The sequence below is a fragment of the Nannospalax galili genome, unplaced genomic scaffold, assembly GCF_000622305.1.
Source record: "Nannospalax galili isolate Female #2095 unplaced genomic scaffold, S.galili_v1.0 scaffold186, whole genome shotgun sequence".
Taxonomy (NCBI): Eukaryota; Metazoa; Chordata; class Mammalia; order Rodentia; family Spalacidae; genus Nannospalax; species Nannospalax galili.
In genome coordinates, this window is record NW_008358774.1 from 5759672 (window position 1) to 5783679 (window position 24008).

Here is a 24008-nt window from a genome sequence, read left to right on the forward strand (position 1 = left end):
GGTTCTGTTCCCAGCATCCATCTGTAACTCCAGTTCCAGGGGTTCCAACACATTCATGTGGTCTCCATAGGCACTGCATGCATGTGGGGCATTTACATGCATGCAGACAAAACATTCACACGTAAAATAAAAATAAATAACATTTTTAAATGTGTATGCAATGATACATATGCTTTATTTTCATTTGAAAACATTCTTTCACTCCTTCATTATTAGCTTGGGTTCTTATTAATCAGACTATAGATTCAGCAGCTACTGAGAAAAATCAGAATGTTTTTCTTGAATAGCTGATTGCGTTTTTTCTTTTAGCTCTACTTAGCTAAAAGATTTAATTGTTTTAATTTTTAGGTAGTAATTTAAAAATCAACTATAAATTGCACTGGTAAAAATATATTCCTATGATTTTAATAACAATCCATCAAATAAAATATCCACTGATTTACAATCATATGGCAACTGTATGTTTGCCTATTTTCTCACATTGTGAGAAATATGGTGTATTTAATAAAACAATTTACTGCTTGGGTTTATACTTTGATGAACAGACTGTTCCAGTATTGCTTTTTAAGAAATAAATGACATTTGAAAAAATATTCAGTGTTTATGTAAAGGTAGAGTTTAATATACAAGAGCCTGTTTTCTGCCAAAATATCATTATTTTACTCAAGTAGTGAAAGTAGGTAGGGACTGGGAGACAGCTCATTTGATTTAATGATTGGAGCATGAGCATAAAGACCTGAGTTCAGAGCCCCAGCATCTAAGTACAAAAATCAGGCACAGCAATATACACCCGTAAGACCACGGCTGAGGAGATGGAAACAGAAGGATCCCTAAGACTTTCTGGCTATCCAGTCTAGGCCATCAGTGAACTCCATGTTCACTGTTGTAAGACCCTGTCTCAAAAAGTAGGGTGCAGAAGTGATTGAGGAAGACATCTTATGTCAGCCTCTGGTCTCTACACATATACATATATACCCACACAATTGAAAAAAGAAATCAGGGGGCTTGAGAGATGGCTTAGCAGTTAAGAGCACTGACTGTTCTTGCAGATGTGGATTCGAATCCCAGCACCCACATGGTGGCTAACAGCTGTCTGTAACTCCAGTTACAGGGTAATCTGACACCTTCTGTCTTCCATGGGCACTGTACAGCACTGACACTCTTACCTTCATGCAGACAATACACTCATACACATTAAATAAAAATAAGTAAATCAAAAAGAGAAATCAGAGTAATTTTAATATCTGTAGGTTTTTAGGATCTTTAGGTTTATTATATAGGCTTTGAGGTTGCAAATAATAATTATTGGCATGTCTGATTCTCTAAGCCTCCACTAGTAGTCATTTTCAGAAGCAAGGTGCATAACCTACATGGAAAATCATTAAAATTTCTTTCCCATGTCTTTAATGTATATTGTATTAAATAATACTTTATCAACTATAAAATGTATATTTACTCAATAATAAAAATATTTTTTAAATATTTTATTATTTTTATTTATTTTATGTGTGTGAGTGTATTGCTTGTATGTAAGTAAGTGCACCTGTGTCATGCAATGTCCACAGAGGTCAGAAGAGGGTGTCAGATTCTCCTGGAACTGGAGTTACGAATTGTTGTTAGCTGCCATGTGGAACCTGGGTCCTGTGCAAGAGCAACCAGTGCTGAACCATCTCTCCAATGCAGACAAAAATATTTTTTTTTAATGTATTCTGTTGTTCAAGTGTGGTGGTGCACACCTTTAATCCCAGTGTCTGGGTTTAATCCCAGTCCCTAGGAGGCAGGGGCAGGTCAGTTCTAGGCCTGGTCTGCATAGCAACTTGCAGGCCAGATGGAATGACAAGAAACCCCTGTCTCAAAACAAACACAAAAGCAAAAAGAATGTATTATGTCCAACAGAGTTTTCAGTTCTACAGTATACATTACAGTTAATAGATAAAATATATTTGGTAAGAAGTGGCTTTATCAAAATGTGAAATAATCTAGCCATCAAATATGTGATCTTTATCATATTTTTTTATTGTTATAAATATCAGTTTACTATCAGTTGTTGACATTTGCTTATATAAATTGTATTGGCTCTAGATTTTTCCAAAAACGGTTCCAGAATTTTTTGTTTTTGAGAAGCAATATAACTTTTTATCCTTTTCCAGAGTATGGAAAAATGAAATAAACAGTACAAGTACCTTCAGAGTTTTACCTCATCCTTCTTTCGTTTACACGGCTAAATTCCATCCAGCTACAAAAGAGTTGGTGGTTACAGGATGCTATGATTCTATGATAAGAATATGGAAAATTGATATGCGAGAAGATGCTGCCATATTAGTCCGACAGGTTGATGCTCACAAGAGTTTTGTCAACTCTCTCTGTTTTGATAATGAAGGTATGTCTCAGGATATGCTCTTAATTGAATGATATTTGCAGGAAGAATTCCTTTTATTTCATTAATAATTATTTAATCTTGAGAGAGATTCTATGTATGAATATTTATGCATATTTTAATTATACTTATTTTTTAAATCACAGGATGAGTCTAGAGCTGAAAGGAGTTCTAAAGTTCACAATTTTTAAGTTATTAAGTTCCTAAACAGACATGCACCATATTTCATAAATATTTTTATCTTGGTTGGTGATTGTAATTTTTAGTAATTTTTTGGGGGGGAGTCTTTTTGAGACAGGGTCTCCCTGTAGCCCCAGCTGTCCTGGAACTCACTATGTAGACCAGGCTGGCCTTGAACTCACAGAGATCTGCCTGCCTCTGCCTCCGGAGTGCTGGGATTAAAGGCGTGCACCACCACACCCGGCTTTTAGTAACAATTTTTAAGTTAAATGGTACAAAATTTAAAAATAGAAAAAGCTCCGGGCATTTTATTTATAAAGAAATTTGGGCCAGGCATGGTGGCGCACGCCTTTAGTTCCAGCACTTGGGAGGCAGAGGCAGGCGGATCCCTTTGAGTTCAAGGCCAGTCGGGTCTACCTAGTGAGTTCCAGGACAGCTGGGGCTACAGGGAGACCCTGTCTCAAAAAGACAAAAAAAAAAAGCTCCAAATAATATTGCAAATATACATGTTAAATATATTAACAGGAGTTTTTTAATGCACACATAGAAGAGAATTTGCAACTGTTTTAAGGTTCTAAGCATTTGACTATTATAGATATCCTAAAATGCAAAATATAAGTTTTACTAATTGAGAAAACAGAAATCTATTAAGTTGTCATTTCTGTGTTATTTCAGAAATTAAATTAGGAACATGTTTTGTTAACTCTGAATAAAAAGTTGTCTGATTTATTTGTTTATTTATTTTATTTATTTGAAGAAGAAAGAGTACATGAATTTGTCAGAAAAAAAGTGATGGGGAGATATGGGAGGTGTTGGAGGGGAGGGAGTGGGGAATGGATTTTATCAAAACACCTTATATGTATGTATAAAATTCTCAATAAATTATTTATTTTTTAAAAAATGTAAATATCCAGATACACTTTACATTAAAAAAAAGTTGTCTGAAAGTTTTGTCATAGGACTGAACAGATGGCTCAGTGTTTAAGTGCACTGGCTGCTCTTGCATAGGATCTGGGTTTAGTTCCCAGCACGCACATGGTGACTAACAACCATCTGTAACTTCATTTCCAGGGGATCCAACCCTCCTCTGACCTCCAAGGGCATTGTATAACATGGGTGCACTTACATACATGCAGGCAATACACTCATACATATAAAATACAAATAATCTTTAAAAAAGAAACCTTTGTCATGATAGAAGTACTTCAGATTATAAAAGAGAGATAATATTTTTAATTTGACCATAAGATACACAAATGTGAAAAGAGGAGAAAAAAGAAAGAAAACATCCTTGAGGCTCTGGTAGGTGAATGAAATCAAAGTTACAGAGGACAGATTTTTTTTTCTTTGCTCAGAATTAGAAAGAACATTCTAACACGTGGCAGTATTCACCAGTTGAATAAGATGATTTGTAAATTATTAAATTCATAGTTACCAAGCAGCCATCTGTTAGTAACAATGTGTAAGATATCCCAGCATGACTGTGACATTGAACTTGGTGCTCTCTAAGGTCCCATTCAATTTTAAAGAATTGATTTAATACTTGTTAAATTTTATTTCATGGATTTTCTGATTGTTTATTGAGTTTTAATGGTTCCTACGTATTATGTTGAGCATGTATGTTACATAGGTATTTTTCTAGAAATATAAAACATTATACATTATATTAATCATACATCTTGGGTGATTCAAATAATTTGGAATTGGAGCTCTATACATATGGACTGATGTTTGTTTCTTTTTGTATTCAAATTCAGATAAGTAACAAAAAAATAAGTCACCAAAATACTTTTTTAAAAGTGAAAAATTTTCTTTGGGATAAGATTGTGAGTTGCATTTTGCTTTTTGATGTTTTAAAACTGGAAAGGCTTTCAGTAGTAATTCAATTATTTGACAATGTCTCTATGTTATAGTTTCCCACAACTTCATATTATTTTTTTCTAGCTTTTGTGCCATTCTTAAGTGAGTAATTTGATATTTTTTAATAGGTCATCACATGTATTCAGGAGACTGCACAGGGGTGATTGTTGTTTGGGATACTTACGTGAAAGTTACTGATGTACAGCACTCAGTACGCCACTGGACTATAAATAAGGTACAAAATCTTGGGATTGAATGAAAGAAATTGAGGGAGAAATCAACCACATGACTTTAAGATAGGCTATAAAGCCAATTTGTTTTGTCCTTCATTTAAAAAAAATTAAGTTTTTCTCAGTCTAAAAAAATCAATTATCACTCATTAGCTCCTGATAAAGTTAATTATTGCTAATTGAGTACCCCATCTTTATGTCAGGTGATTGATAACAACTTAGTAAAGATTTTCATTTTGGCCATGCTGTACTCTCTACTTTTGAGTTTTGGGGGGTTTTTTGTGTGTTTTTGTTTTTTTTTCCCAATACCAGCAACAGGGCCTGGTACATTCTAGGTAATCACTTTCCTGCTAAGCTACAATCTCAGCTCATTTTAGTCCTTTGAGCTCCATTTTTCAGTATGGCATTAGCTGAATTTCATGATAAAACAGGCATATACTTTATTACTACCTAATAACAGCTAATTTTCTGTGATTTCTATTCCATTTTTGTTGTTGTTAGTGTTTTTTTGATCCAATAGTATCACTAGAAACAGCATGTTTTTTGTTTTGTCAGCAATGTTATATATGTTTGTCTTCAGAGTTACGTAATTATGAACGGGTTGTCATTTAATCACAGTAATTTATTTAGAATTTGTGATGATAGAAGTGAATGGAGTACATTCATTTTGGGGAAAGAATGTCTATAATCTTCTGTAATCAATTTCATTTTTTTAAGTTAAAATATAAAAGAATTAGAAAACTTGAATTTATATGTTATATAGGTAGTTTCTACTTGTTACATCTTTCTCATTTTTCTTAATAATTTTTGACAATAGATAGTATTTCTTTTGAAAAAGACCCTAAGAGAAAAAGAGTTTCTATGAACTTCAGTTAAATCAAGTTTGTTAGATCTGTGTAGGATACTTTGCCTTTAGTCAGTCCTGTCTGGTCCATCAGCTTAACAATAGACATCTTGAGATTCATCATACAGCCTAATGTTACTCACTTTCTAATTGAATACTTGATGTATTGCCTAAGCTACAGAGGTTTCAATTAGTTAAATCTAGAATGCAGGATTTACTCTTGTTTTTAAAGTTTTGTGTTTCTTTATCTTAATATAGTAACTAAGAGACAGCTTGGTCATTCTTTTAAACAGTCAAAAATAAAAAGTTTAGGAAATGACAAGCTTGGAACATTTCTTTAGTAGCAAATGCCATATAGCTACCTGGCGACTGCATTTTCATACTTTGCTATGTTCAGCTGGCAGTCTGGGGAGTGTGGAGAATCATTCACCTGTCCCCTAAAGGTGAAGTGACCATGTGCTAGTGTACAGACTCTTCTTAGCCAGTAATACACAGACTTCAGAATAAGGACTTTTTAGTGTGGACATGAATATGATAAAATGTTGGAGGAAATCACCAGATAACTGCAGATCTGCCATCGGCTTTCTCAGATTGGTACCTAACACTGATCTGCATTTTGTTTTTTGTTTTGCCCTTTTGCACCTCTTCTAGCTGCTCAAACCCCCTTCAGTGCTTTCTCATCTCAGATTTGTGATAGTGTAGCTCACTAAAATTCCTATCTATGGTGTCAGATTTCACTGTTTCCTCTAAGTTTTAAAAATAGTTGGTAAGGGGCTGGAGAGATGGCTCGTGGTTAAGAACACTGGTTGTTCATACAGAAGATCCGAGTTCGAATTCCAGCACCCACATGGCAGCTAACAACTGTCCTAACTCCAGTTCCTGGGGACCCAACAGTCTCTTCTGACCTCTGCGGACATTGAACGACACAGGTGCACTTACCTGTATGCAAGCAATACACACATACACATAAAATAAAAATAATAAATTTTTAAAAATTAAAAAACAAAGTTGGTAAGTCTTAGAGTCAGGCAGCAGTGACTGCTAATGAGGTTCAGTTGCTAATATTAGGGCAGTAGCACTATTCTAGCTCAACACTGCTGGGGTTAGTGTCCCTCTGGCAAGGAAACCCCCTTTGCAAAAGGTATCAGAAAATCAAGTGAAAAAAAGGCCAATTCAGAATTCTGCCTTCAAGTTAAGAGACTTTTCTTAGACTTTTTGGACTTAAGTGAAAATTATTTTGGAAGACACCATTGCTCAACACTATACCAACAACACTGACACCTAACTTTTTACATTCGTGTTTTTTCCCTCTCTCTTGGCAATCAAAAGAAAGACCTTTGGCAATTCTTATTTCTTTTAAAATTTATTATGTGCATTTAAGGTATGTAGCATGATTATGAGAACACAAACACACACACATATATTAGTATATGTGTAGTAAAACATGCAGTAAAGTTATTATATTTATTATTGTGGTGAAGTAAATTAATGCATCCATCATGCCCATAGCCCTTTGGGGTGTTTTGGTGACAAGAGAAGCTATGATCTGTGTATTTTGCATGAATCCCATATTCAGTACAATTTCGTTACCTATAGACTTCATGTTGCACACTAGGTGAGTTATTCATCCTACTACATCACGTCCTCTGACATAAAGCTTCCTGTTTCCTCCACTCTTCAGACATTGGTAATCTCTCTGTATATTTGAAGTTTTTTAATAGTCTACATATAAGTAAGACTGCAATATTTTTCCCTTGGATGGCATTGTCGAGGCTTATCTGCTATGTGGCAAATAAAAACATCTTCTTTTGCAGGACTGAATAATATTAGAGAAGAGAAGGGATGGGAGGCAAAGAGGGAGGAAGGGATGATGGATACATCTCCCTGATGAATAATGATGGTAAACATCTGTTCATATGTTTGTTGGCCATTTTTGTGTCTTTTCTGGAGACAATTAGTAAGTTCTTTGGCCCATTTTTTACCCAGGTTATTTATTTTCCTGGTATTGAGTAGTATGTGTTTTTTTATAAATTTTCAGGTTTTTTAAAAATAAATTTTAATCCCTTATCAGATAGATGATTAGCAAATAATTTTCTTAGTTTATACACTATAATTCATTTTGTTTTAGTGTACTTTGCTATGCAGGTGCTTTTTAATTTAATGTAATCCTGTTTGTATATTTATACTTTTGTGGCCTCAGTTTTTGGTATGATACCAAGAATCACTTCCACGGCCAGTATTCAGAGTTTTTCTCATGTGTTCTAGAAGTTTCATAGTTTCTGGTCTTACCCTTACTTACTTTATTTATCCATTGAGGGTTGATGTTAATGCATACTGTAGAGGTAGTTCTTGTTCAAGACTTGGACAGATCAATTCTCTTTCAGTGTTGAAATTTTACCCGACATCATAAGTTATGCATCTTCATTAGCTGCTACGAATAACCATAAGAAAGGAAGGAAGAGAGGGAGGAGGAGGAGTCAAACCCCTACTTAAAATGATTGCAGTCTAAATCATATGATGTCAAAATAACATGGCTATAATATACTTTTTTAATGACAAGCAGATTTATATGAGGAAATACAGACTAGACTAAACTTGCAAAATTAGTTTTGAATTTATAAAGCATTGAGACTGTCTTAAGTGATATTAAACAGAAAATGAAAACTTAGGAAACCTATGTAATTTGCTTTTTGTTTTGGATTGACTGCATTTTAAGAAAGTAAATAGCATATAAAATACATATTAATAAAATGCAGCACTATATAACCCCAGAATTCAATTAGTCATTTTTATTTTTAAACCTAAGCTGAAGTTGCCAGAAATCCTTTTGCTAGTAGCTTTAAAATCATATACTATAGTAGAGCTGAAATTTATGTTCATTTTGTATTTTATCTTATTGAGACAGCATCTCATGCTGTAGCCCAAAATAGCCTGAAACTCAATGTGTAGCCCAGGCTGGCCTCATTCATGGCAGTCTTCCTGCTTTAGTCTCCCAAGTGCTGATATAATAAGCATGAGGCACCATTCCCAGCTGAAAATGACATTTTAAAATTAATTTTATCCTCTATAAATGGGGTAGCATTGAATTTTTGATATCAATATTTTGACCCTTTTTTATCATTCTAGGAAATTAAAGAAACTGAATTCAAGGGCGTTCCAATAAGTTATTTGGAGGTTCATCCTAATGGAAAACGTCTGCTAATTCATACCAAAGACAGTACATTGAGAATCATGGATCTGCGAATGTAAGTGTATTTTAGTAACAGGATAAGTTTCAAATAAATTCCTTTATATCAATAAAATTTACCAGTATTTTTTTAGTAGGCAGTTTTGCCCACTGGGGACAGCATCTGAAAACATTTTTGTCATTCTTATATCTAATGGGTAAAGATCAGCAATCCAGCTAAGCATCATAGCTAAGACAGCCCTCACCACAAAGATTACCTAGCCCTATAGGAACAGCTCTGAGGCTGAAATGTAAATGACTTGATTTTTATTTTCACAAAGTAACAGCAGACACTTGTACCTTAAACAGTGAGGTCTCTTCTACCTCCATGATACTCATTTAGATTGTGATATTATATAACTGAATGGGAGAAATAATATATAATACTCATAAAGGTTTTGTAGAGGAGTAAACTAGTTGACATAGAGAGAGCGTGCAACATTAAAACATATAGCAAAGACTCCAGAAATGTTTGACCCAGTAACTCAGAGTCTAAAATTTAATCTGTTTTAAAAGTATAAATATATACACATACATATGCACACAAGATTGTTTATAGAAATCATGTTTATGGTAGGACAAAACTAGAGGTACGTTAAATCTTATTCAACAACAGAGAAGTTCATAAGATGCGTTTAGACAGTGACATCAGCCCACTGAAATAATTATGTGTACTCTGTGTTCCCTGACATGAGGAACACTGTTCATGCTTTTTTTGTTGTTCTGAAACAGAAAGCAGGTTACAGATTATTGTTATCTAAAGCCTGTATTATAGAAAACAATGCTAGCTGTTGGTTTAAGTGAACATTTTTTGAAAGGTCGTGCAGCATATATTAAGATGATTTATAATGTATTTAAATATTTCTTCAGGAATCAGGTAGTCACTGTGAGTTTAAGAAATTCATTATGTATTGGGGCTGGCGAGATGGCTCAGCGGTTAAGAGCACTGACTGCTCTTGCAGAGGATCAGGTTCAGTTCCCATCACCCACATGGTGGCTATGAACCGTCCTTAACTCCAGTTCCAGGGGAATCCGAAGCCCTTTCTGACCTCTATGGCATTGCATGACACAGGTGAACTCACATACATGCAGGCAATATACTCTTAACACATAAAATAAAAATAATATAAAAAAAAGAAATTCATTATGTACAATAAAATATATGAATATAGTCTATCTAGTTTTTAATAACCAACTTAAATGCTTCCATAAAAGAGTCTTCATAGCTAGAATCAATCTCTATTATCAAAATCTACAAAGCACTATTTATAGTCCTCTTTTTGTGATATTTTCTTCATCTACCTTGTAATCTGCACTGATCACATTTCTTCTGCCTACTAAATTCTAAGTTCCCTGTACACTGAAACAACTCTTATTTATTCTGTATTCATCAGACAATGTCTACCATATGATATAGTCTCAAAAATATTGTAATTAATGCAAATGAATATTTAAAAGGAAAATTTCTTTACTACCAGTCTTTTAAATGGTTTAGACACATTACATTTGTACATTTTTGTTTACAGACTAGCAGCCAGGAAATTTGTAGGTGCAGCAAATTATCGGGAGAAAATCCATAGTACTTTAACACCATGTGGGACATTTCTCTTTGCTGGAAGTGAGGATGGTATAGTATACGTTTGGAACCCAGAAACAGGTAAATATTTATTGATCTTTAAAAATATTTTGGGGGGCTGGAGAGATGGCTCAGCAGTTAAGAGCACTGGCTGCTCTTGCAGAGGACCCAGATACAGTTCCCAGCACCCACATGGTGGTTTAAAACCATCTATAACTCCAGTTCCAAGGGATCCAGTGCCCCCTTATGACCTCCGTGGACATTGCACAACACAGATGCACTTGCATACATTCAGGCAGTATACTCATACACATAAAATAAAAATAATAGATACATTTTTTTAATTTTGGGTAATGAGGATTGGAAGGTAAAAGAACGTGAAGACTATAATACTAAGAAAATTCTGATTTCATTATTTTAATTATGTATTTTAAGATTGGATAATGTATTGGTTATTTTTCTCATTGCTATGATAAAGTGCCTGACAAGAAGCAATTGAAGGAAGGAGGGAAGGAGAGAGGAAGGGAGGGAGAAAGGGAGAGGGAGAGTCTGTTTTGGCAGCTCCAGGATACATTCCCTTAGGTGAAGAAGGCATGGTGGTAGGAACTGGAGGCTGCTAGTCACATTGTAATCAGGAGGTAGAGAACAGGGACTGAGGAGACAGTTCAGTGGAAGAAGTGAATACTTGCAGTGCACATGTGAAGTCTGAGTTTGGATCCCCAGAAGCCATGTCCAGGCAGAAATGGTAATGCCCATCTGTATCTCAGCATTCTTCTAGCAAAATGGGAGGCAGAGGCAGGAGAATCCCTGAAGCTCATGGGCCAGTTAGCCTGGCCTTATGAAGTGGCAAACAAGAGACCCTACTTCAAACCAGGTAGAATGTCACAGATTTAAAAATAAAGCTAAACAAAAAGGCAGGGAAGCAGAACAGTGTACAGGAAATAGAGCTACTATAAAACCTCCAGGCCTGTTCTCAGTGGCCTACCTTCTTCACCTGCATTAACATTCTACATAGTAAAGATTTCACAACCTTTCCAAACAGTGCCACTAGCTGGGGACCAAATTTTCAAACACATGGGCTTCTGGGGGTACCTTTCACATTTAAACTACAACAGATAGCTTTTGATGGAATTCAACTACATTCTAAACTTACATAAAATTTGTTGTTTATTGTTTTACTGTCTTTGTGAATTTAGAATTTCACATTATAATTCAAGATTTATTCTTGGTCTTTGCATGTAAGATAGTACTGATGTTTGAGAAGTATTTTATGAACACTGTAATACAAAATACAAACACGGTAAACCAAACTATAACCAGATAGATATATGGTTAAATGTTTATGGTATGTTCTTATTAGTAACAACATTCCTGTGGAAGTTTTTGATGTCTGAAACTAAATTAGCAATTAATTGATGCTATTCTAATTTTCTGTCCTGTACCATGTTGTCAAGGTTTACTTGTTTCACTTATGCTTTTCAAGAGAAAAAGCTATAACTACATGAGCATTTTTAACAAGAAGTTGAATTTTAAGGATTCCTTTAGAAAGCAGTATTTTATTTCATCTGACTCCTTGTTCCTTTCTTTAGGAATTTTGACTAGTCAGCTCCTTAAGTGCTGTCTTATTTTGTTCTCCACTGAAGCATCAGTCAGGCTCCTCTTCAGCTTCAATAAATGAATCTAGAATCTACCTTTGGACTTAAGTTTGATTTTCCTAGACTTCACCAACTTCTGCTTTTGGCATCTTTTACCCATAAGTACAGTTATCTTTCAAGCAGATGGCACCTCAACAGCCTTTGGGAGAAAAAATAGAATAGAAAATCGATCCCTTCCCAATCCTCCCCTGACTGGAGAGTTTCTTCAACTTCAGGGTTTTGTAATCCCACTCTTAGTTTTACCGAATTCTTTATTAATTACAAATTGCTTGGCTGCCTCTGTCAAGTCTCAGTCATATACATTTCTCTCTTCTAAGTACTTTATGTGTGTTTTGTACTCTGAAACATTGAAGAAATTGGACTTAAAAGTAAAAAGAAGCCAGCAGAATGCAAAATAAAGATAATTGTTCATGACAGTGATACTCAAGACACTTAAAAGTAATTGAGGTTTTCATGTATAAGTAATGTGAACATCATCAATACTATAAATATTTTCAAATACAGTACAGGATAATCTTGTAATGAGAAATACCTGACATAATACAAGTTACTGAATTTCTTCTTTAATTTAGGAGAACAAGTGGCAATGTATTCTGACCTGCCATTCAAGTCACCCATTCGAGACATATCTTACCATCCCTTTGAAAACATGGTTGCATTTTGTGCCTTTGGGCAGAGTGAGCCAATTCTTCTTTATATTTATGATTTCCACGGTAAGTCCTCTGCTTAATAAGCACATTTAGAGTAATGTTTACATTTATAAAGGACCAGGAATCATGAGCTCTGTAAAAGCTATTCTTTCAGTTAATGGTCTCTCTTGACTGTGCTTTAGAGAAGAGTCAAAAAGATTAAATAGGTTTATTATTATGATGATATAACATTTTATTATTCTCTTTGCATGGTGATCATAGAATTTAAGTGTTGGCAAAAGAATGCATGATGGGGCTGAGGACATAGCTCAACTGATAAAGTGCTTAACTAGCGTGCATGAAGCCCTGGGTTTAATTTCCAGTACCCATAAACTGGATGGGATGGTACACACCTATAAACCCATTACTTAGTTATGCAGTGGAAGCAGAAGGATCAGAAGTTCAGGGTCATCTCTGCTACATAGTGAGTTTGAGGCCAGCCTTAGGCTACATAAGAAGTTGTCTTAAAAAACAGAAAAGAAACAAAAAGACAAAAACAAAATTCATAACGATTATGCTGTGTTGGAATCACAGAGCAGCCATTGCTTTCTTTGTAAATCAATTTAAATAAATGGAATTCACATAAAATTACTTAGGAATATCAACAAAATTTAAAGGGTAACAACATGAGAGATGAGAATTTTAAATATTTTTAGTTGAATATTGAGCTAGTTTTTATTGTAATTTTGGATATCTTGTTTGCATGGTCGTTGTTGTTGTTTTAGCCTAAGGTTCTTTTAGCTCAGGCTGCCTTTGAAGTCACTTTGTAAGCCCAGGCACTCTGTCTCCTCTAAGTTTTGGGATTACAAGTGTGAGACTGCACATTGGCTTGAGTTAATCTCTTATTTTATGTTTTTGTTTTAGTCAGTGTAGTTGAGAAATTCTTAATATAAAAAATGGACAAAATTTAAATGTCAGTGAAAACAAGAGCAGGAATTAGAAATCTAACATTGTTTCCAACAATAAAAATTACATTATCCTATCATTTTGAAAATAAGGAAGATAAAACTTTAGAACCACTTCTCAGGAATAGGGAGATATTTGAGAATTCTTGGATATATGATATTTTCAAGTATTTCTTTTCTATCCTGAAATTAGGATTTTGCTGTACTAATAACACAGACTTTCTCAAAATTACTATTTTATTTTCTTCATATATTCTTGTACATAAATGAAGGATCTTTGATTAGTCTCTTTGCTTTGGTTAGAGTATTGTTATCATCATTCAGTGTTTTTAATAAGCTAGAGTGATTCATACATGTATAGTTACATACATGTAAATAGATATAATATTAATATAAAACTATGGACAAAATAATGAAATATTTAAAGCTAAATTTATTAAGGCAATACATATTGAATTGGCTGATGCTATGATAAATGCTGTTATTAGACAATTGAGCTGTTACAAACCTGAAAGCTTTTGATCATAGTATGGATTATATTATACATTTCCAAATGAATTATCTTAGAAAATAATGCAGAAAATCAAGATTTATCTTAATCAGCTTTACAGAGAAGAAATGATTTCTGTAACACACACTCAAATTTATATTGTTGCTAATGAGAGAATTGTTAAGTAATATAATGCTATTTGCATGCACTAGCAAATGTTAGCAAAAATAGTGCTACCTTTTTAGAGGAAAAGATAAATGAATTTCTCAAGTCATCCAGTATCCAAATCTGTTGTCTCATTCTAACATGTGTCCTCAAATAGTTCTTTGTCCCTTTCTAATTTTTCCTATAAACAAAGCGAATTATACCCAATTACTTTATATTTGGTACTGTTGTACAGGAAGTAGCACAGTTATTTCTTCAGTCTCTTAAGAGGTTTCATAACAGTCTTCATTCAATTTCTAATTTACTTTTTAGACTTCTGAAATTTTTACTGTAAATACTAGTTTAAGTTCTGTTCTTTTTTCTTCAGATAGTTTCTAATTTGTCATTAATAGAAGGGTTTCTTAGCTCAGAAAGAGCAAGGTGTTTGAACTGTACTGTAACATGGGGGCTTAGGCTTCTGTTGTAACCTCAACTAAGCTAGCCTTCTTGATCCTCCACTTCCTTATTTTTTAAAAGATGCTGTTAGTACTACAGCCTGCCCTACCAAAGAACTGTGAGGACACTGAGTGTGACAAGATAAAGCTCTATATTAAAATAAAATTAATTTAATTTTATGAAAATAAAATAAGTTTTCATGCACATCTACCAGTAGACAACTAATTTTATAGAGATTCATGTTTTAACATGTCAATAAGCATCCCTGTATGGAAAACAAGTAAAAAAGATATTCCTCCTCCCTTTTACTCTGCTGCTCTGCCCTTTCTTTTTTCTATTAGCCTGCATGTCATACCAGTTCAGTTGTATTGCAGAAGAAATATGTTGTCTCAAAATACAGGAGGAAGGATTTTGGTGAACATCGCAGAAATGATGATGTTCAAATAATAACACATAAAATTAGTTATTTTGTACAATGTAGTTAAACAGTTTTTTATATACTGCTACATATTTACAAAAAGTTTAAAACTCAAAATGTTTCCACACATTTTCCAAACTCTTTGTTGCCTGTTTTTAAAAAGAAGAAGCTAAGGAAGAAGTTAAGTAACCTCAAGCCACCCAAGATTTGGCACAGTTCTTTTGAGTGGTATAGATCTGTGAGAAATGAAAAGCTATTTCAGGCTTTGAAATATTTTGGTCATTGAATGCAGACCAGAATCATCAGTTTAAATAATTTTAAATTTTTCTTTTAAGATTATAATTTTAATTGATCCTAATAGTTTTGCCTTGTATTTTAACACATGGATATTTTCTTCAAAGTATGTCTCTTAAAGTTTACATGTGATTTTACATAAATTTTAATGTTATAAAGTTGAAAATAAATACTTTTTGAATTATTTTTCAAATTAGCCTGCATGCCATACAGGTTAGTTGTATTTTTTTTTCAAATAGTTTCTGAAATTTTCAAGGAAAAAGAAGCAAGTTCATTTTTTTGTAAGCTAAATAAGCTACGAATGAGACCACAATGGTAGCTAAATGTATCATCCACCTTTCAGTTCTGGCAAAATCTGTGAAGAGTCAGCAAGCATCTTTCCCTGTTAAGTACATGTTCAGGTTGTGGTCTTTTGAGTCTTTCATTCTACTGACTTTTTGCTTTTTTTGGTAAGAACTATGATTTTTACTTTCAGAAGGTAGTTTTATTTGCCTGATGTTGAAAGGGTTAATCATCTAGTAATACAAAGTTTAGTCACAAGAGTACCACAAATAATGTACATTGAGGATTCCCATAACAAAGTACTAGTCAGAGAAACGGTTTCTACTGAATTAATTTTATGAAGCCAGACTTCAACAGTTAATGTTTAGCAATTAATCAATATTTGTCTACTTAGGTCTCTAGGATGTTGTTGTTTAAGGATAATTATAACATCCACATAGCACTTTATGGTACTGTTTTAAACAGTTTACATATATCTATCTAAGATTTTCAAAATAATTTTCTGACATAGATGCTGCTATTATCCTTACTTTACAGGAGCCAGGAGTTAAATCAATATAGCCTGATCTTGAACTCAGTGCTCTTATTTGATACACTAAATTGGCAAATGTTCTGCTAGATTAGCTTTTAAAAAATAAAAACTTTTTTTCTATATAGTACCAGTTTCTCTGTGGAATATGTACTTTCTATGTATTTTATACTTTATAGGAAGCCAAGATGGAGACTTGTTCATTTGCTTCACAGTTTCTAGCTCGAACACTGACATAATGAATATGCATGTAGCGTTTGAGGTGGAGTCTCAGTTTAAGTTCTTTATTTGATAATTCCAGGTAATGAATCTTGTTATTCACTAGGTGGCAGTATCTCCCCTGAAGGCATATTAATGCCGGTGCTTTTCAGTCAGTATCTCAGGCTTTTAGAGATCTTTTGAGCCACTATTATGTGCCAGGTTGAGCTGGACTATGGCTTGACGAATCAGACTCAGATGACCTTGTTCTCTTCTAGTCCTTCATGCTTTCCACATAATCTGTTACACTCCTGAAAGAACTTTAATCAAAATAAAAGACTATTTCTCTCATTGTTACGATTTAGAAATAAATAGACTTTATACTGTTTGGTGACCACCTGCATTGTCACTATAGCACCTTTATTTTTGATGTGGCGTGCTCTACCATAGTTCAGGAAAGCATATACTTTTAATTTCATATGAAATTTTGTTACAGCTGGGCATGGGACACATGCTGTAATTCTCGTACTTAGGAAATAGAGACAGGAGGATTATGAGTTCAGGTTCATCCTTGGCTGTGTACATAGAGCATTCAAGGCCAACCTGTACTAGAAGGAAAGCCTCTCTCTCAAAAAAAGAAAAAAACAGAAAATTGGTTTTATAACCTGACCATTGTCTATCATATTTATAATATTTTGTGTTTAGCATAGTACCTGTATAGTACTATTTGCATTAAGAATTAAAAATCCTATATAATAGAATTTTCTTAAATTGTAGAAAAAGGTGGGAAGGCATCAAAAGTTAGTACATTTGAGGAGAATGAGAACAGTGGTAGCTAGCAGAAAACACTTTCTCATAGACAGCTGTTAATATACTGCAGCTCTGCTGCTCATTATTATCATTTTACAGATAACGAAACCGTGCCACCAGGAAAATGAAGTAATTTGCATAGCATCACACAGTTGTTGGTAAAGCTGCCATTTGATTCCAAGCTGTCTGACTAATGTTTTCACAATAAGATAATGTCTACTTGGTAGAAATTTAGTATCTATGGCTTTATATAACATGTAATGTTTTACATGTGATACTAATGAGAATTACTCAAAAGCAAACAGAGATAGTACAATCATCATGCTTTCATGAGATTATGCCATAACAGATATAACTGATTGTGGGACTGGGTTTTAATACTGATTTTTAGTCTAGTAGGAGAAATTAAGAATTAAAGCTACCACATTTTAAGCTGATGAAACAGCATTTTACTTGTATTCTAAAGTATTTAAAATTCTTTACATAATGGATTCTCAGCTTTGAAACCTCATATAATTCATGTACTAAGGATATATGAAAAATACCATCAACTTGATGGCTTTGAGCATAAACTAAAGTTCTGAAATCCTCCTCTGGACCTTTTTAATGCTTAAATTGATGATTTTTAAAGTGTATCAGAAAGGGAAGAATGATGCGATGCAGAGTAGACAACAGTGTAGTAGGAGAGACTTCAGCAAGAGGTGGCGCACTGGACTTCTAGACAAGGTGCTATCACTCTGTTTGACCCCCAGTAAAAAAAATTAACTGTTCTGAATCTGTGCTATTTTACCTCAATATTTTATTATGCAATGATAAGCAAGGTGCTAAGCCTAGGTATTATGAGAATTTGTGAACCAGGCTGTAGTAGACATGCCCAGTGGTTTCTGTATCAGTGTTCATGTCACACACCTCCAGCTGAACAGCATAATGTGGAACAGGAAACTAGCAGGAGGAGAATAGCATGTACTGACAGGGTACCAGATAGTTGATTGTATTTTGATATTCAACTAATGGATTTCCTAGATGATGATGAATGTTCTCTCTTTTGGTTGGTTATGAGATTTGAATCAACTACAGATTATTGTATCACTTTTTGAACAGTATTGTTGGTAACATAAGCTATACTTGATATGGAATCCAGTACATCGAGCAGGAGTTGGGAGTATAGCTCAGAGCACATGCTTGGCGTGCACAAAGTGAGTTGAATCCCAGAACCAGAAAAATAAATAAAACCCATCAAGAAAATAGAGAATTTCTAACAGGCAGTGAAACAAACCAGGCTATTAGATTTGAAGTAGTATTCAATAAAACTTCTTAGATATATTTTAAGATACATGGTACCTTAAATATATTCTTAATATATATTATATATTAAATATATTCTTAGATATATTTTTAAGATACATAGTAAATGTTAGTGAAGAAAAAAAAAAAGAAGAAGGAGGATGCTCTACAACTGATATCTTCTGGGGAATCAGACAAGTAGAATAACCAGGTTACAGGAATTGTAAGTCAAAGTGAAAACATTTATAAGTAAGATAATAAGACATTCAGTAAAGTAACTGTCTATGCTTATTTTATATAACTGTATACAGTTATAGTAGGTCTTAAAGGAGTTAAATGTTGAACCAAAGAAAAATTTGTTGTTAATATACTGTGAAAAAAATATATTGTGATTTTAGTTGCAACTTCAAGTCCATTGAATATGCATAGGCTCTAATAATAGCTTCATATGCAAAGAACATGGATTAAAATATCTTATTTCCTCCAATCTTCATCCTAAGTCGCCTGAGAAAACCATGTTATTTTTTATAATTGTTTTATCACTGGAAAATACATGAAAGCATTGAGTTAAAAAATACAAATCTAATGCCAGGTGTGGTGGTGCACGCCTTTGTTCCCAGCACTTGAGAGGCAGAGGCAGGCAGATCTCTCTGAGATCCAGGCGAGCTTGGTCTCCATAGCGAGTTCAGGCCAGCTGTGGCTATAGGGAGATCCTTCTCAAAAAGACCAAAACAAAAAACAACAACCCTAAGTTATAAAACCATTTTAAGAATGCTTTATTATATAAAATTTAGAATCTCAAATACTAGTCTACAGGGATAAATTTTGAAGCATCTTGGTAGCCATATCATTCTTTAACAGATGCAGTGGCACTATGCGCTTGGCACCTTGTTCATTCCTTGCCATCCCACTTAGCACCTTACAGTAATTGTTCACCTCCAAGAGGTTGAAAACCCCCCAAAGAGTCTTTGTATTCACCTACTTATGTGCATGTACATGATGATTCCTCAAACAGAGAAGAAAGGGTGAAGATGAGACTTAAAATTGTGAGTTTTAAACAACAAGTTAGGTCAGAGCTAAGTTTAAAGCACACGAAGCTAAATTAACACAAATTTTAAAATTTGAAAATGCAAAAAGCCATGGTTATTTAATTACAACATCATACTCCAGCCATGGCCTAAAATTAATTTTGAAACCTCTAAATTGTCAAAAGCATAGAGCTTGAAAGAGAAGTCAGAAGTCATGTATCATAAACTACTTTATAATGAAAAATGTATCTACTTTACACAGATGGATTGATACATATGTTTATGTTGGGTAGGAAGAGCACAAGAACTTACCAGTAGTTTCTGAGAAAGTACGCTTCATGAGTATTTCTGAACATCGCTTTTATTGGTTCTCTTCACAGAACTAGAGATCCTAAAGATAACGGAGTATTGATTTGACTGTTTGAAATCCAGGTTTTTATATAAAAGGTTAACTATACACCACAGGAATAAAGCTCCATAATTGTTTGGAATTTCTGTTATTTGACTTCATTTAGGCTATTTTAAAACATTGTGTAGTACATTTTTAATACCTTGAAAAAATTTAAAAGTAGGCATTTAGTTAAGTGCCTTTTGCTATTTAAATTTTTTTTTCTTTTAAATTTTGTGCGTATGTAGTGCCTGTGGAGGCCAGAAGGGGGAGTCAGATCCTCTGTAGACAGTTGTTAGCTGCCATGTGGGTTCTGGGAACCAAACCTGAGTCTTCTGTAGAAGGAGCCAGTGCTGTTAACTACTGAGCCATCTCTCCAGCACCCCCCGCCCCTTTTCAAAATTTTATATGCATGAGAGTTTTGCTTGCAGTATTTAAGTCCAGTCTTTTGCTATTTTTAGCAGTTAAAAATTACTCTTTTTTGGGGGGGGGTGCTTTTTGAGACAGGGTCTCCCTCTAGCCCTAACTGGCCTGAAATCCATCATGTAGACCAGGCTGGCCTTGATCTCACAGAGATCTGCCTGCCTCTGCCTCCCAAGTGCTGGAATTAAAGGTGTGCGCTACTATGCCCAAATTACTCTTTTAAGAGAGAAAAAATAATGCATATTTAGTATATCATAATATTTAAGAAATATGATTTGACAAAAAAGTACTAAAATCCTATTAACATATTATTTATACCAGTGTGTGTTGTGTGCTTCTTAGCCATTTCTGTGATGCTCACCCACTCAGAAGTTAAACTGAAATTGTGATTGGCAAGTTTCAGAGGAAACTTAGGGTGTTAGCATGCCATTGATTTACTTTTATGCAGCATTACTTACAGCATAAAACAGATCAAGGTTAGCAGGACAATATCAAAAGCAAAGAAGGGAGAGATTATTAAATATAATACCCACTTACTGAATTCTTAGTCCTGAAACTCATCCACTCTAACACTAAACCTTCCAAATTCCAGTGCATAGGGCACTTTTGTTTACTTGTTTTCCTATAGCTTTAAAGTTTCTCTTGCTTGTTAAGCTGTCTTTGACTATTTAGGGATAAAATAAATGTTCTCATTACTCTGGAAAGGAGTCCAAATTAGATAGGTAGGTGGGTAGGTAGATGATGGATGGATGGATGGATGGATGAAGGAAAGAAAGAAGGAAGGGAGGGAGGGAGGGAGGGAGGGGAGAGAGAGAAAGAAAAGAAAGAAAGAGAGAAAGTCAGACCCACCAAAATCTATATAGAGATGGCTCCCTTGCATTTAAAACAGTTTATTGGTACTAAGGAAAGCCTGTTAGTACAAGCTGGGACTGTGAGCAGGCATTTTCCCACAATGGTGTCCTCTGAGTCCATCACGTCTGCAGAGAGTATGTCAGATATTAGTGGGCTTAATACTCAGAGTACACAAATGTAGTAGGATGTGAATGTAAAAAAGCTAGTTTTTATAGGTCCTGTATTACAGGGTTGATAGAATTCAGCCTGATAACCTTTTTTTTTTTTTTTTTTTTGAGACAGGGTCTCCTTGTAGCCCCAGCTGTCCTGGAACTCACTATGTAGACCAGGCTGGCCTCGAACTCACAAAGATCTGCGTGCCTCTGCCTCCCAAGTGCTGGATCAAAGGCATGCACCACCATGCCCGGCGATAATCTATTTTTTAAAAAGCCTTACCAGGGCTGGAGAGATTGGCTCAGTGATTAAGAGCACTGGCTTCTCTTGTAAAAGACCTGGGTTCGATTCCCCAGCACCCACATGATGGCTAATAACCATCTGTAGCTCCAGTTCCAGGGAATCTGACACCTTCTCATTGTGCAGGCATTGCACAACATGGGTGTATTTACTTATATGCATGCATACACAAAAATAAAAATAATAAATAAAATATTTTAAAATAAAAAACCCAGCATTTTGTACTCATTAAATTAAACTATTTTTAAACTACTTTTTAAATCATATTTTCAAAATTTCATTTAATAAAGTATACTGTTTATTAGTACTTACAAAAAGAAATAGCATCCAGAAATACTCAAAACAACGAACAATATAATTAAAATTCAGATTGATAAACTACTTTTTATTTTTCATGTATAATTATACTTTACATAATTGTAATGTCTAAATTGCTTTCTATTACATATGCATGATAATTAAATAACTGTTGTTACATAGTAATTGTAGTAGTAAATGCATACCTGTCTTATCCAGTTTGTTCCCTAGGAGGAAAAAACATCTTGATATTCAATGGGTCAGTTAGACAGGAATAAAAAGCAGCACTTTCTGATTTGCCTTTTTTAAAATTAATTCCTTCTTTAATTATTAGCTATTCACCACATAATTCTTCTTGTGAATTTTCTATAATAGTTCTTTGTTTATTTTTTAGTTGGAACATTGGTTTATAATGGATTTTGTGGGTACTGTTCTCATATTAAGAATAGTTAACCCCTTTTATCACCATTTTCTCTCTCTCTCTCTGTGTGTGTGTGTGTGTGTGTGTGTGTGTATGTGTGTGTGTGTGTGACTTTATTGGGATAATTAATACATGGTAAGCTATGAATTTTAAGTATATGCTCTAAAGTCTGGTAGTTAGCGTACTTGTAAGACCACAACCTCACATCATCACAACGAACATATCTATATTATTCCTCGTACTTAATACCTCTTTTTAATTGCTCTCTCCCTTTCCTCACCATGGGCATCCACTATGAACTAGTTTCCATGTTCCAGAGTTCTTTATATACCATGTATTCTTGTAAGTCTGGCTTCTTTCATTGTTAATTATTTTGAGATTCAGTCATGTTTTAGCATTTATCAATTAGTTCATTCTTTTTACTGCATGCTATTGCTCCATTGTAGGGATTTACCAGTTTGAGGATCTTTTCATCTGTTGTGGGGCATCTGGCTTCTGTACAGTTTTGAGTGATTACAAATAAAGCTGCTTCAAGTCTTCATAAGTTTTTGTTTGGGCAAATGCTTTCATTTCCCTTATGTAACTTCATAAGAGTAAAAGGTCAGCATCATATTGCAGATGTATGTTTGACTTTGTGAACTGAGTTGGGCATGGGGGCACACACCTGTAATCTCAGTACTCAGGAAACTGGGGCAGGAGGATGATGAATTTGATGCCAAACTCTACCATACAGAGTCTGTGTCACAAAAAAAAGCAACAATACTATTTTCACTAGTAATATTCCAGTACCTCCACGTCCTTGCCAAATCTGAAAAGGCAAGGTTTTTTGTTTGTTTGTTTGTTTGTTTTTTACCATTGCCATTCTAAGAGACAGGCAGAGCTGTTTCATTTTGGTTCTGATATGCTGTACCTGGTAAGCATTTTCTTCTATGTTTATTCGCTATCCTTAGACCTTCAGCGAATGGTTTGGTCGCATTTTTTGTCATCTTTTTTAAACATTGGTTTGTAAGGGGCTAGAGAGATGGCTCAGCAGCTAAGAGCACTGATTGCTATTTCAGAGAACACAGGTTCAGTTCCCAGCACCCATATGGCTGCTAACAAATGCCCTTAACTCCAGTTCCAGGGAATCTGACACCTGCTTCTGACCTCCATGGGCATTGCACAACAGAGGTGTGCTTACATACATTCAGGCAATGCACTCATATATATAAAATAACAATAAATCAGAAAAAATTAAAATAAACGTTGGTTTCTTTTTTTTCAGTTTTGATCTACGAGATCTGTGAGTTCTCCATGCAGGTGTTCTCTCAGGCATATGATTTACAGATATGTGCCCCTCTACCCCATTATTGCCCTGTCTTTTTTTTTTTTTTTTTTTTTTTTTTTGGGTTTCATGTAGGCTGGCCTTGTGCTTGCTATGTAGCTTAGGATGCTCTCTTGAACTCCTGATCCTAAAATTGAATTCCTGGTCCAGGTTTTAGGATTACAGATGGTTTATGCAGTTCTTTATTGACTCAGGACTTCATGCATACTACCAACTGAGCTGCATTCCCAGCTCCCTATTTTTGTTGTGAGAAAATGTCTACTGTGTGATCCATGCTAGCCTCCAACTCTTGAACCTCCTGCCTCACTCTCTTGTGTGCTGATTGCAGAAGTGTTACTATATCCTAGGAAAACTTGATGTCAATTAAACTATGTT

The 24008-nt window shown here is 34.5% G+C and overlaps 1 protein-coding gene across 5 annotated transcripts in view; it reads left to right on the plus strand.

The window, feature by feature from the left end:
• Ahi1 (Abelson helper integration site 1) overlaps positions 1 to 24008 on the plus strand; it is a 142658-nt gene that overhangs the window by 35010 nt on the left and 83640 nt on the right. For all 5 annotated transcript variants that reach the window (XM_017795328.2, XM_008822075.3, XM_008822078.3 and 2 more), the window contains 5 exons: positions 2151 to 2380; positions 4546 to 4652; positions 8618 to 8736; positions 10244 to 10374; positions 12521 to 12661. In XM_017795328.2, the coding sequence (XP_017650817.1) occupies positions 2151 to 2380; positions 4546 to 4652; positions 8618 to 8736; positions 10244 to 10374; positions 12521 to 12661 (728 nt within the window). The remainder of the gene's footprint in view (positions 1 to 2150; positions 2381 to 4545; positions 4653 to 8617; positions 8737 to 10243; positions 10375 to 12520; positions 12662 to 24008) is intronic.